General features: G+C 52.4%; 1 protein-coding gene across 1 annotated transcript in view; it reads right to left on the bottom strand.

The window, feature by feature from the left end:
* Positions 1–12709, bottom strand: part of C4H10orf90 (chromosome 4 C10orf90 homolog) — a 145069-nt gene extending 132360 nt beyond the window's left edge. The window contains 1 exon segment of the mRNA XM_053922909.1: positions 12470–12709. Coding sequence (XP_053778884.1) covers positions 12470–12709 — 240 coding nt within the window.
* Between the last annotated feature and the right edge of the window lie 1934 nt (positions 12710–14643).

The following is a 14643-nucleotide window of genomic DNA, read 5'->3' as shown; positions in this document are numbered from 1 at the left end:
GGGAGTGGAGAGATTAGGCAGCCTCCTGTAGGTCCCTGAGCTACTAAATGACAGAGCCAGACTGTCTTCCTCCTGGAACGCGGTGCTCTCAGCATCCTACATGTTAGTGTGTGCACAGGTGTGTGTGTGTGTGCAGGGTGGTGGAGGTGGGCTTTGCACAGCACTGAGCAAGTAAAACAGGGGCCACGCTTTATGAGCCCTAGGAAAGAAGGGAGAGGGGAAACAGGGATCTCTAGCCCTCACTTTGCCTCTTCCGGACACATTCACCAGGAGTACAGAGGAGAGACCCCCACGGCGACTTTTATCGCAACTTGTCAAAGACCACGGGTGCCTCTGACCTGGGTCTTCTCTGTAGGTTATGGCAGACACAGTTGATGGAGTCAGCCAGCAGAAAAACCGGAAAGAGGGCCATGTCTTGTCAGCATCCCAGTGCCTTCTCCTGCGGATACTGAGACCCGCCCAGAGGGCAGAGAGCGGGCACGTGGTATGGGTGGTCCAGGTCGGACGGCTCTCCACAGCTCACTGAGACGTACGAGTGATTGTTGCCAGCATTGCACCTGGCATTCAATCTTCTCAACTCTCTTCGGCCACAGTAACTAAGGTCGACCAGTGTGCGGCTCAGCGGGGTGTTTTCTGGGTAACGCTACATCGCACCTACAATCACTCAAAACTGAGACCTATTGTTCCGCCACGACTCCCTCTTCATGCTCCAGCTCTTCGTGTTTACATCTGCTTTAACTTTTTCTAATCTAAAATAAATCAGCATGAAAACATTAGATTTTTCATTTAGCTTCTCAATTGCCTTTTATTACTGAGATAATATCCCCCATCTGATTGCAAGGGGCAGGACTATTCCCTCATCGCCGGGATCTGGATGAAGACCGACGTTCGATCTTCTGGTCTCTCCTTGCTTTCTCCTTCACTGTTATTCGCAAGGGTGGTGTCTGCTGGGATCCCGGTTTGAAAATGAGACAGTCTGGGGTGGAAAAAAGATATATTATTTTGATTATTCGTCCTCCTGTGAGGCACACGTTGGAAGACAGCCTGCCCTGGCTGCCAGTCGGGGAGCGGTCGGTGGAGAGCCCCCTCTTGGTTTTCCCACCGGGGGTGGGGGCACGGGCTGCTGTCTGTTTGCAGGGCTGGATGGGAGCAGCCAGGATAAAGAACTTGGTTGATTTCTATGCAATCAGGCATGGGGGCAAAACTACTCCCTAACGTAGGCGTGTTAATCACCCAGTTATGAAGTTGAACCGAGCCAAACTGCTCTGTGTGTCAAAGACAGGGTTTCCCCTGGTTCCCGAAGTGTTCCTTCCAGCACGTTGGTCCTGCGTCCTCTCATCTGCGTCCTTTTCTCCTGACTTGAAAATGTGAGCTGATGATTCTAAACACCGACTCCATTTCTTGTGCCCCGTGGAAACTCCTTTCCCCAGTAACTGCTTGTGGTCACTGTCTACTGTCCCTCAGTTAGGGCCCTGAGCTGCTTGAAATACTTGAAAATCGAGTAAAGTTGCTCTGACTTTGGAAAACCTGAGAAAGTTCTGAGAATTCAATCCCCTACCCACTCAATCCAATAACTTTTAACTCAATTGTTGTCGCCTTTCTTCTTTCAAAGGACCAGAAACAAAGGACCGAGGCATTTCCTGTTCTGCTGCTCACCTGTGCACAGGGGACTCTGCCCCTGGGCCAGCAGGAAAAAAGGTCTTCTTATCTCACACTGCTAGTTGCGTTGCAACCTTTCATTCATCCTGAGTGACAGAAAGCAGCCTAAAAGGGGAATTTTTTGCAGCTGACTTTCACGCCTTCCCAGAGGTAGAAGAGGCGATGACTTTTACTCAGTGAGCAGCAGCAGGCCCTCCGTGGCTCTGTAACTGAACGGTGGGAGCAGCTGCACTGTAGAGCGCTTCCCACAGTCCAGGTGCCTGGAGAGGTGCTTCCCAGGCGTTACGTAATCTCCATGGCAACTCCAGGAGGAAGGTACCACTATCATCCCATTCTAAAGGTAGGAAAACATTATTCTTAACGTTCTTGTTAATACTAACCTCAACAATAACATGATCAACTACTAAGCATTTTTAAGCTCTACCTATGAGCCCGGCACTGCCCACATCCTCTCCATACACTCTCAATTCAATCCCCACAAACGCCCCTGGGGAAGGTGCTGTTATTAACTCCGTTTTGTACATGAAGCAACAGATGCCGGGGGTGAGAGAGGAGTTCATGCCACGTCAGAATTACCAAACAGCAGAGTCAGGATCAAAGTCCAAGTTTACCTGAGTCAGGGCCCAAGACCTCCCTCCTCTGCGCTCGCAAGAGAACATCAACTGTTTCATTACGATGCCAAAAGTAGCCCCGCAAATGTACCCTGGCCACAGAAAGGCGCACACTGCGAGATTTCGCTTGTGGGAGGCGCCGGGCCGGGCAACACTGAGCGGCAGAGAGCAGATCCGAGCTGCCAGGGGCAGGGCCGGGAGGGCGCCAGTAGGAAGGGCACAGGGAACCTTGGGGGCTGGTGGAAGCCCCCTACATTGTGATTCGCTGGTTACAGGACGGCACGAATGTGTCAAAACAAAACGAACTGTACACTCAGAATGTATGAATACTAGTGTATGTAAGTTACACCCGAACAAGGCTGACTGAGCTTAGTCTCCATTCCACGGACACCAAGTTAGTAAGAGGAGGACATGGGCTGTCACCCCGAGATCTCAGCTCCTAACGAAAGAGGGTTTTGTAAACGCAGGTGCTCGCAGGACCCCCCCCAGGGCCCATGTTCCATCAAAAGGGCCACACACTTGGGTTAGTGTCGTCATCTCGAATTTTCTTTAATTGTGGTAAAACACACTCAACATAAAACTTGCCATTTCAAGTGCGTGGTTCAGCGAGATTAATGGAGCATGTTCGCACGATTGTTGTGCACCCCCCACCACCGTCACCTCCAGAACTTTTTCACACTCTCAAGCTGAAACTCTGCACCAGTTAAAGGCCAACTTCCCATCCCCCTCCACCCAGCCCCGGTAGCCGCCATTCTACCTTCTGTCTCTGTAAATTGATTCCAGGTTCTCTCACAAAAATGGGGTCAGGTAATATATGTCCCTTTGAGGCCGGGGCATCTCACTTAGCGTGATGTCCTCGAGGTCCATCTGCGCTGCAGGTGAGTGGCCTTTTCACTGAGCTGACAGTATCCTCAGATGCCCGCAGTTTTTCATTTTGATGAAGTCCAGTTCATCCATTTTTTTGTTTGTGGCCTGTGACGCCATCTTGAATTTTTTAATAACATTGCCTTTGAACTTGTGCTTAGGTGAGGTCCTGGGGGACAGTGGAGTGTGCCTGTGTGCACACAGACACACACCACGTGCGTGTTTGCTGATTTTCCTGCTACCCCATTCACACAGGGTGTCCAGGTGCCCCTGACCTCAGAACTCAGGTGAACCCAGGACACGTGGGAGCTCAAAGTAGATACAGGCGAGGTGAATTACATCTGAGGTCCAGTAAGCGGAGGACCAGCAGCCCCGCGAGGCCACGCTCTGTGCTTGAACTGGACTGATTTCAAGTGCAGGAAGAAGGCACTGGGTTCCTGAGAAACACCCACAGCCGGCCAACCACACGGCATTCTTCCTTCCTCACGGGCCATCCCTGCGTCAGCCGATGGTGACAGAGGAGGACAGGGGAGGACAGGGCGACCCGCAGTTCCTTTTCCTCTCGGCACCCCTGACTCGCAGCGAGATAAAGGCAGAGAGTGTGGGGAGAATGCAGTTGCATGTGAAGAGAAGAAATGAAAACCTGCTTGGGCTTCTCGGCGTTTCGGTTGTCCCAGTGAGAACGAAATGCCTGTATGCCTGTGCGAGGAAAAAACGATGAAAGTGGTGTCGTTCAGGGAGTCTGCGTGAGTTAACTGCTTTTCTCTTTGTGTCGAAACTGGCCTCACACAGTACGAAGCTGAACAGTAACATTCATGGTGACAACTGAGAATTTTAATTTTTCTTTAGTTAGACCAACAATAACTAGCAAATGAAAGGCGCCATGACAAACCAAGAGAAAGACCATGGAAGAAAGGAAGAAGATTTCTACTTCAGCATCACAAGAGACACGTTTCCCACTCTTTTATCATGGGAGCACGTGTTCGGCACACTGGGGGCCACAAACGACAGGCACGGAGCTGTTCACGTGGTCTTCGTGGTCCGTCCCCCGCGTGGCAGCCAGAACAGCGGCACTGAAAGCACCACAGATGCCTTCCTGGACACCAACCTGGGGCCCAGGGGTACAGATCTGACACCCCACAGTGCTCACATACCCCCGGGCCCTCTCTGAAGACCCAACCCCCGGGACCCAGTCCCTGTCACACACTCGGCCTAGCCCATCACCATTCTGGTCCCCTGGACACTAGAAGGCAACACGAGGCGGCGAACCCAGAGCCACGCCCGAGAAGCCAGCAGAGTCCAGGACTCGTTAGAGGACTGGAGCACGCTGAAGCTAAGATAACGAGTAGGGAGAACCCCGTCTGCAGCTGGACTGGAGGCATCTGAGCCCCACAGCGGAGCAGCCCCGGGGGCCAGCCCGCTTGCCACAGGCTGCACGCTGCTCTGCTGGCAAGTGGCTTCTTGTCTTCCACACAAAATGGTGGGCAATTTGTCTACTTTAAGGAAATAAAGCCCCACCCCCACCCGTCTTCAGCCCTGTCTGTTTCTCTGATACATTATCTTTCCTAGATCCTGGTGTGTTCCAGGGTACTCATTCCAGAGCTGTCTCAAAGTCCTCTCCTGATGGAGGAGCAATGTCAATTAGACTCACAGGAAGGAAACTGAACAATGTCTCCATTTGGAATTGATTAATGAAGGGAGGATAAAACAAGTGACCTCATTTTGGAACTTCACTTGGGCGAACTAGAGGTGACGTCTGTCTGTCGACCACTGAAAAGTGAGTGGCTCTTTAAGGAACCCTGATGTAAGTATGAAATCAGGAGATGTCTTATACACATGAAGTTGTCAACCATCGTTCACCCTGGCCTCAGGTTTTCATCTAAAGCACACTTCATGCACTTTTTTCCACCCATCCATCCAATCATCCAACCATCCATCCATCCATCCATCCATCCATCCATCCACCCAATTGTCCATCCATCCACCCATCCAATCGTCCACCCACCCACCCATCCATCCATCCATGTATTCCACAATGTTTCTTGAAGGCTGACCTGGTGCTGGGGTCACCGTGGTGAGCTGGAGCAGATTAGGGGCATCTTTCATCATGGAGATCCCAAAGACTCCAACCTATATGCCTGCATTCCTTTTATACCCTATTCTGCGGATACACAAAATTTTAAAATGTAGCATGGATGGCAGAATGCCCAGAGGGCCCCCAAGATTTGCACCCCTTGGTCCCCATGTCCTAGATGTTCTCTCTCCTTTGAGTGTGAGCAGAGCCTGTCAACGTGACGGACTGTCACTGCCACGATGAAGTCATGCTATGTGGCACTCGAGTTTAGAGGTGTCATTACGGTTGCCAATCAGTTGATGTGGAGCCATCAAAAGGGAGGTTACACCGGTGGGCCTGCCCAACCAGGCGTGTCTCCAGAAGCGTCAGAGAGGCTCAGAGCAGCAGACATTGCTCTGCCGCCTTGGAAAAGCACACAAACACGCTGTCAGCTGCCTGCGGCTGCGCCCACGCGGCAAGGACCTGAGGACAGCCTCTGGGGCGGACAGTGCTGGTTGACAGCCAGCAAGAAAATGGAGACTTCCGTCCTGTGACCACAAGGAACTGAAGAGAGCCTGGACATCAAGGACGGAGGGTCAGGAGAGCCTGCGTGGGGCCTCGGAACCGAGTGACGACAGGGTCCTGGGAAGGAAAGACGCCCAGAGCAGCAGCAGAGAGAAAGTCACAGGGGCGCTGTGCCTGTCTCCTACCACTTGACCCTGGCACGGGTGGCCTTCTGTATGGTCCAGTCTGAAGTCCCCTGGGGCCCAGCCACCATGTTGGGACAAATGCTGCTCGCCGCTCCCCCCTCGCCAGCACCGTGCCGGAAGCACAGCCTCGGAGTAGAACATAACTAACGTGGGATCTTCCTTCCGCCACTTGCCAGTGTCCCTAGGCAGCCTGCCTCATCTCTCCGGGCCTCACAGGATTTTCTCTTTGGAAAAACGAGGCTCGAGGGCCTCACGCAGCTGTGGCGAGCATCAATGTGGCCATTCAGGGATCCGCCAACACTGGTGCCTTTGTGCCGCCCCCGCCTCTCCACTGTCCCCGCACACAGGGGTCCAGTCCTTGGTGAGGCACCCTCTGATCCAACCTCCCCTCCCCCACTCCCAGGACCTTCACACTGGCTTTGTTGACACCGGCAATTCACATGGGCTTTGTCCTCTTTCTCCTGGGTTTACCTGGTTGGAAAATACTAGTCTGCGATTTCCAGATCAGGGTGTCAGACCTGCATCAGAATCACAGTTTTCATGTGAAAAACATCGATTTCTGGACCTCACCCTTCCCACAGCCTAGGGCTCTGTATTCCTAACATGTTCTCCTGAGGGTTCCTAAAGGACACTACTGCATGAGGGCCATTCAATCCTTCACGAGTGGGCAAACCCCACGTAGAGTCTCGCAGCCCTCCTAAGGGAAGGTGCTGCCGACGTGAAAAGTGCCCTCTTGGTACTCCCAGCCGTGGCCTGCTCTCTGTCAGGCAGGGTTCCTTCCTCGCGTGTGAACTCAGGGTGTGCACGAACTCACAGCCCTGGATGCTCTTGCCGAAAACGGAATTTGCCGCTGATGACAGCACAGGGTCCGTGCCGAGTGAAAACTGCTCTTGGTTCAGGGCCGATTTGGCGACTCATCTCTGAGTTGCTTGGGGAACGGGGATTACCCGGAGCCAAGCATATAGAAGGTCGTAAGTCCCTGTCACCTGCTGGTCACAGTTAACCTGGACCCATAGGCCATGTCCTCAAGCCGTGGCTCTGAGGCAGGCTTGGGCATGGCAGAAAAGAGCACACTGGCACTGGGCGCCGATGACAGCTGGCTTTCATGGAACGCTGTCTCCCGGCCGGGCCTGGGCTCAGCCCTCTGTGCAGATCATCGTCCTTGATCCCCCCAGCCGTCCTGTAAGGAAGGTGCCGCCGTGGCTCTCATGAACACAGATAAGAAAACTAAGGCTCAAGAGGTCAAGAAACTTGCCAACGCCGCTCAGCTAGCAAGACCCCAGAAAGACTCCACCCAGGGCCCTCGCCCTGGGTCGCAGCACCGCCTTTGGTCTGAGGTCTCCCCTCCGCGGGTTTGGCAAAAGTGTGGGAGTGGCTGATTGAAGCCACGCCCCGTCTGATTGAAGCCAGCCAAAAACTCCCTCCACTAAACCTCAGGAAATTCGAAATTCGAAACTTGGCTCTACGTGGCCAGATCAAATCGCACTGAGCTACAGTAACATCCGCAGCAACATTATCTTAGAGTCCTCGATCACCAGATGTGCCTCCAGATGGCACAGAACGAATTTCACCCCTCTGACCCCTCTTCAGACCTGGCCTCGGCCCACCCGCCTCCCATGGCAGGTGCAGGGAAGGGCTGGAAGAATGTGGCGAGTGGGCAGCATGGAGACCCAAGGGTTGTTTGTCTTTTGTCTCTTGGGTTCCCCTGCTCCTGCATTTGGACCGAGGCCACCAGCCGCTGTCAGTGGAGGCGAGTGGCCGAGGCTTCGAGGAGGAGCACCAGGCAGGAGGCAGGTCCCTGACCTGTTCGTGGGGTGGCAAAGGCAACAGGAATATTCACTGTTTAACAGCCTTTCCTCAACCTGCCCGACTCGGGGCTCAGAGCCTTCACTGCAGCCAGGCCACCGGCCTCTCCGCAGAAAGACTTCAGGAAGGAAAGGGAGACTCTGAAGACTGGACTGGCTACATGTCCTCAGCTAGGTTTGGGGACAGCTTGACTGCTGTGCACCGTTTGATAACAACGAGAAGAAAGGGGGTGTTTGTTTTACCTCCCCTTTGGTCTCAGCGACTTCTTTGCGCCCTGAATGGCGTTATCTTCAAGCCCCAGCACATCAGACTCCAGTGCTTTCGTTTCATGTGACCTGAGGGTTCGCCCCAAACACTGGAACAGTCTCTCAAAGCCCGGAGAGGCCCTCCCCAGCCCTGGGGGGACTTCAACACCACCAGGGAGACTTTCTGCTCTGACCAACAGCAGTGGGGGGACCAGACCTAGGCTGACACAGGGCAGCAAGCTGTGGGGGCTGTGAGCTGGAGGGAGGGAATCTGGAGGTGAGCCCTCCCACTGTGCCCCACCACAGGCAGCCTCCAGGCTGCCCCTCTCTCGCTGAGTTGAGGGGGCAGAGGTCAGGGTTCAGAGAGGCTGAGGTAGCTGGAGTGCGTGAGGCCAATACCAAAGAAGAGCAAATGCAAGGAAGAGAGCCCCAGCAACCTGCAAGCGGCCCCTCAAGTCTTGGCTGAGTACTGCTTTGCACGTGCTGGAAAGCATGACCACCTGGACCCAGGAGAACTGCCAGAAAGGAGCGGATGCTTCCAGGACCACACCTAGAGCTGGGAACAGTCCGAGTTCCCCATGGCCCCCACGGAAGGATCTCGTAGACACGGGCGTTAGGAGGAGACCTCACGAGGGTAATCAGCCCCAGACCAGGGCTTCTCCGCCTCCACAGACAGGCATTTCAGGCTGGGTATTCTTTGCTGTTGGGGGCAGAGGGCTGCCCTGTGCCCTGTAGGATGTTTAGCAGTATCCTGGCCCCTCCCCAGTAGGTACCAGCAGCATCTCCCCAAACTGTCACAAGCAAAGGTGCCTCCAGACGCTATCAGCGGTCCCCTGGGGGAATCATCCCTGACCGAGAACCGCCACCTGGACCCAAGTCTGTTCCACACACCTCGAAAGGCTCGAACTGCTTTCAAGCAACAGCCGTATACCCAAACAGAGGTCGAGGCTCTTTACAGAAATACGACACAAACACCGGTGGTCACGGTGGCCTCGGCTGGGCCACAGATATGCGTAGGTTTTAAAAGTTCACCTGAGGAAATGACCCAAACGTCTATCAACAGATGAACAGATATGGACAATGGAATACACATACACAATGCAATACTATTCAGCCTTAAACAGAAAGAAATGCTACCATTTGCGACCATTTGGGTGAAAGCACAGCCAACTGCTCCACTAAGTGAAATAAGCCAGTCGCAGAGGGCAAATGCTGCAGGAATCCACTTAGGTGACGGATCCAAACTAGCTGATTTGTAAAGCAGAAAACGGAATGGCGGCTGCGGGGGCTGGGAGTGGGGGGCGGGGAGGTGTGGCTCAGCGGGTCTGAGGAGTCAGCTGTGCAAGGTGAGTGGGAGAGACGTGCTGTACAACAAGGTGCCCCGGGTGCCACCATGTCATTGTGCCCTTTAAAATACACCAACAGGATGATCCCATGTCAAGTGCTCTTCCCACCAAAACACACAAAAAACCACCCATCAAAGAAGAACACAAGAAAGTTTTTAGAGATGATGGCCATGTTTAGTAACTTGGTTGCAGTGACGGTATCAGGAGTGGGTTTGTGGCCAAAACTCACCCGCATGTGTCGATTAAATATGTGAAATTTTTGTACATCAAACAAAATTAGAAATTCAAGTTCACCATGATTCTTACATTCAGCCAGAAATGAGCACCATTAGGTAAATCCAGAAAGAAAGCAAATCAGGAAAGATGAGTAGGAAGGGGAATGAAAATGGCAGAAGCTCTGAGAAGTCTTGAGAGGCGTGGCCAAAGGGCAATTACCAACTACAGAAACTTCCCTGGCTCCGCTCACAGGAAGGGTCTTAGGAACTGTCAGCTGTAGGGAGATGGATGGGCGAGCCTTGGCGCACGTACCCCAGCCTGCGCGCCTCGTTGGAAAGGTCTCCACAGTCACGGAGGAGATGCCAACTCACATGCAAACCTGGGAGACGCAACACACATCTGAATTCTGCGTGGTTTTCCTCCCCCAAGCTGCCGAGGCCGTCCCTACTCTGCTTCCTAGGGAATCCCAGGATGTGGCCAGAACCCAAACATGGGTCCATCCGTTCTCCCAGCTACGGCTATTTTGGTGTCAGGCTATTTTTGGAATTTATCAGGTGAGTGTTCGGGGAGTGGGGGAGAGAAAGGCCTTAGAACTCTGCTTTTAACAGTTTGGGTGTTTTGGAGTCAGCAGGGGTCAAGGCTTTGCAAACACGAAGACCAGTATACTCAGCACCACGGCCACCACAGAGCCTTCCAAGCCCGGTCACCTTTCAGCCCGGCAGGTCAGCTTCTCAGCCCTTTTAAAAACAGTGCAAGGAAAAGAAAGGCTGGGCCACCGCTTGTCTCGATGAGGGGTAGCATCTCCAAGTGCTGACACAACCCAGGACTAAGGTGACAATTTTAGAAAAATGCCCGCCTTAGAACTTATACTCAACTCTAGCAGACTTGTAGGTCCTCATGGGACAGACTTGAAATCCATAAAGTTTTTACAGAAACAAAATCTCCCCAACTCACTTCTCCGGGAGCAACAGGCAGTGTCTTTAATGGAGCGCCGCTGTGCACTGGGAGTTCACGCCGGCGGCCTGGCTCATTTTTCACCCCATCGAGCACTTTATGGGCAAAGCCCGGCAGGTTAACCAATAGCCTTGGAGCCTGCAAGAGAGAAGGGGTCACTGGGCCAAGTCTAACAGGACCCAGGGGCTGTTAATTGGATTCTCTCATCAGTTCAGCTTGGAAACTGAGTAGGGAAGTTGCCTTTTTCCTGGGGTTTCTAATCTAAATGGTGCTGACACGCTCCAGTGGGAATAATCTGAATAGTTCAGTGGATGTGGACTATTTTAGATTCTGAAATGTTTTCTGCTACAAGAGGAGAGCTGGGAACTCAGACGGACGGGAGGCAGGGACCCTATCTGCGGGTGTGCAAAGTTGACCTGCCTTTGAGCTGGAGGAGCAGGCCCCACCTGGACCACTTCTCCAGTCACAGCGAGGCCCATCCCGTGGTGGCTGTGGGAGGGTCTCCACCCACTCTACCACCAGACTCCAGGCTCCAGGCCCCGCCATGCAGCAGGCACGGGACTTCCGCTGTTGGCTTTAACTTGTGATGCAGGGAGGGGGCGGGCTGCAAAAACTCTGTGGCTGTGACTGTCCCTCGGCTTGACGTTCTTTACAACCTCCTGCAAAGGTGCATTTCCACCACATCGCTATCCGCCATGTTGCTTTAGGGATAAATGAAGTTTATGCATGAAAACAAAAATGGGGACACAAGAGTGGCTGCTCTTTGCCATCGAGGGTTTGAAACGTAGCCACGAACACTTTCGCCAAATGCAAGAGGATATAATTCAACAAGTGTTTCTCTCTCTGGAGGACTGAAAATAACCTCGATGAAAATTATGCAGTGATAAAATTCTGTCCCCCATCTGATTAATTACTTGTGAATAATCTCGTCTCTGGTTTCTTTCAATTATATTCTAATTGCACACCTTTTGCTCTGGTTGATCAGGCAATGAACTAATGAACAACTATTACTGAATTTAATTAACACCATTATTTCTGTGGCCTTTCTGTCTGTTGTGAGCATGGAAATTCACGATCGCAGGGCTGGGACCGGAGGAAGCCTGCTGTGAACCCTGCAGAACAGGTTCTCTCTCCTGTTGCCCTGGAATAGGGCGGCCTGTCTGGGAACAAAGACCTGGAGACGCTGCCAGCATTCATGGGAAGCCTTTCCTAATAATAGCATCAATATCCAGAAAGGTTACCTTTTCACCACACATGAACAATTTGCATGCTGCGTTTTTCAAACGAGATGGGTAAGTGAGCTATAGGGGGAATCAGTTACAATGCCATTCATAATTTATTCCATGTGCAATAAAGAGCGATCGGGTTTCATCCCTGTTTACTCGCTGAAAGATAACGCTTGTGGCTTATCCCAGTGGCAGAACACAAACGTGTGTCCGAGTCGTTTGTCTCATCCCGACATTCTAAATCCCCGAAGTTCCTCATTTCCCCACCAGTGCAGTCTCTGCTTGAAAATTTGAGCTCGCCCTCGAAAAAGAAAAGGCCATTCTTACTGGCCCAACTTAAATCATTCTGTTTTAACTCAGTCGAGGCAAACCGTAGACATTCTGCTAACACATCAGGAAACGAACAGGAATTTGTTTTTTTAAAGACAGATGATTGCAAATTTACAGCACTCAGAATATTTAACTCACAGAAAAGCACTGCATTACTACATGTGGATACAAATAACCCAACTCCTTGGAGCACTAATAAATGTTTGCAAATTCAGACATGTGTCACGTGTAAATTACATTCATCCAATATGCTTCTCCCCGCCCCACATTTCAAACACCGAAATAAATTACAGGATGTGACAGTCTCTTCCGAGTCCCAAGGGAACAACTACAAACAAATGATTTATTTACCATGCAGAGAGAGCAACTGAACGGTCCGCCCGCTGAACGACGCCTCCGACTCTCTGAACCAGGCGTGTGCCCCCGCTCCCTGCCCAGTTCAGCCGTACCTCGTATCTGCTGGCTGTCCACTCGGCTGTCTTCAGGCCTTGATACATGTGGATGATACACACCTTGGCTCTTCTCTGGGAGGGGAACCAGTTCTTCTTCACGAAATCCATGACCATCACATGGTTTTTCAACTCTGTACTGAACGCTTTTATCTGGAAAGTGCGGTGCACAGCTGCATCCGTGTGGCGGGCAGCACACCCGTTCGGGTGAGTTTTTGTAGGAATTCCAGGGTGCTGCATGATACCCTCAATCTTGTGACTTCGGCTCGCGAGCCTGGCTGACACAATTTTCTTTGTTTCATCCAGGTATTGAGTGCAGCAGGAGGGACTTGGGAAGGGCCTGGCTCCAACCTCTCCCGGTGTTTTCTAGCTCCAAAGCTCCTTGGCCCCATACCCTAGCAGCAAAAGGCGCAGGGGGTGTACCTGGAACTCTGGAGGGTAACCCTTACGGGCCATAAGAAGGCTCCTTGCTGCGGTCCTTCCGTCCCCGGCGCTTCCACCTGTGTTCTCTGGTCACCCGAAGTCTTCTCTGATTTCAAAGACACATTTCCCTTGCCTGCTGCCTTCGCGTTCTGAGCGCTGAATCCACCTGGTTACAGCGAGGGTCCGGGAGTGTGCAGTCTCAGGCCCTCAAATCCATGTACGTTGTTTACAGGATGCCCGACAAGGGAACCAGAAGTGGCCATTGCTGCTTTTCACAATTCCTGCTTTCTCGTGCCAGGATGGAAAGAAACAAGTGCAGATTCCTGCAACACAAAGGGTGACCTCAGCTCCGGAGAAGATAAGAAGCACATTCAAGTGACAAAGGGAACTCGGTACAGAAGCCGGGGTGGCAGGGGATGGGCCTTAGAGGGACAGTCTGTGAGGAGCTGTGTGCCACCCATTGGGGGAGACGCACAGGCTGACTCAGAGTTCTGGTCCCCAGCCAACCATGAGGTGTCCCCTCACCACCTGGGCCTCCACGTCCCATGAAGAAAAACTGAAATATGAGGTCTGTCCAGAAAGTACCCAGCCAAGTACTCTGAAAAATAGACATTTATTGATGAAGTTACAAGATACAAGAAACATTGTACACAGAGCAATGACGCCCCATTCTCCTTCAAAGTAGGCACCTCGGGACCTCACACAGTTCTCCCAGTCACCATCAGCTGCTCTGTCGTATTTTCCTGAATCTCACTGATGGTCTGAAATCTGTTTCCTTTCAAAGGTGATTTTAGTTTTGGGAAAAGCCAAATGTGGGCTGTAGGGGGACAGAGTCACCTGGGTGACGTGAAGTTCCACCAAAATATCCTGCACGAGACATAGTGCTTGCGAGGGCGTGTTGTCGTGACGAAGCTGCCAACCACCAGCTGCCCAGAGCTGCGTCCTTCTGAATCACCCGAGTAGTTTCTGCAGAGCAATGTCCAAGCTTATTACAAAACTGAGTGCAGATGTGCTGCTCTACTCGCTCATTTTTAATGCGACAGCCACAGGGTACCCATCCTCACTCGACGGCATAGTGAAGTCACCGTTGGTCACGCTTGTGCATTCCCGTCCCCTCTCCTCGGCTGCCAGGTTACACCGACGTCGCACAAACCATTCTCCTTACATTAACAATGGCTGGACTTTTTCCGGACGGACCTCATCATAATACCTGCCACTCACAGGGCTGCTGGGACGACCAGGGGAGCAAACTCGGGAGCAAAGAGCAGCGAGCGACAAGTCTCACACGTCGTCGTCTCCACAGCACCGCTGCGTGTTTCCTGCCCAGAGTATTTTGCACCAGGCTCTCTCTGTACACGGAAGGCAGTGCAGAGGCACAGGGTGCCACAGATGACTGGATTCCGCATCTCAAACCACCTAGGAACGCAAATGCACGACATGCTCCTTTTTGTTTTCTTTCATGGTTTTCTTTCAGGCCTGTTAACCCCGTATGCAGAGGTGGAAATGACAGGCGTTGGATTAAGGGACTGGGCCAGGAGAAGGCAGATGACTGGCATTTGGGTCCAGACAACAGCTGTTCTCTGCAGGCAGCTTCCTCCGACTTTAGGCAAAGATGCCCCCCCACATTAATTCTCCCTCCCCATGTTGAAAGCCACAGGGGCAAGAAAATGAAGACATGATCGCAGACGACTCTGCTGAATATAGAGCATCGGTCCTTGGCCCAGAATGACAGCCTTCCTGCTGCAGGCAGG

Source organism: Desmodus rotundus, chromosome 4, assembly GCF_022682495.2.
Source record: "Desmodus rotundus isolate HL8 chromosome 4, HLdesRot8A.1, whole genome shotgun sequence".
Taxonomy (NCBI): domain Eukaryota; kingdom Metazoa; phylum Chordata; class Mammalia; order Chiroptera; family Phyllostomidae; genus Desmodus; species Desmodus rotundus.
Note: the sequence above shows the minus strand (reverse complement) of the source record. Positions and strands in the feature narration are given on the sequence as shown.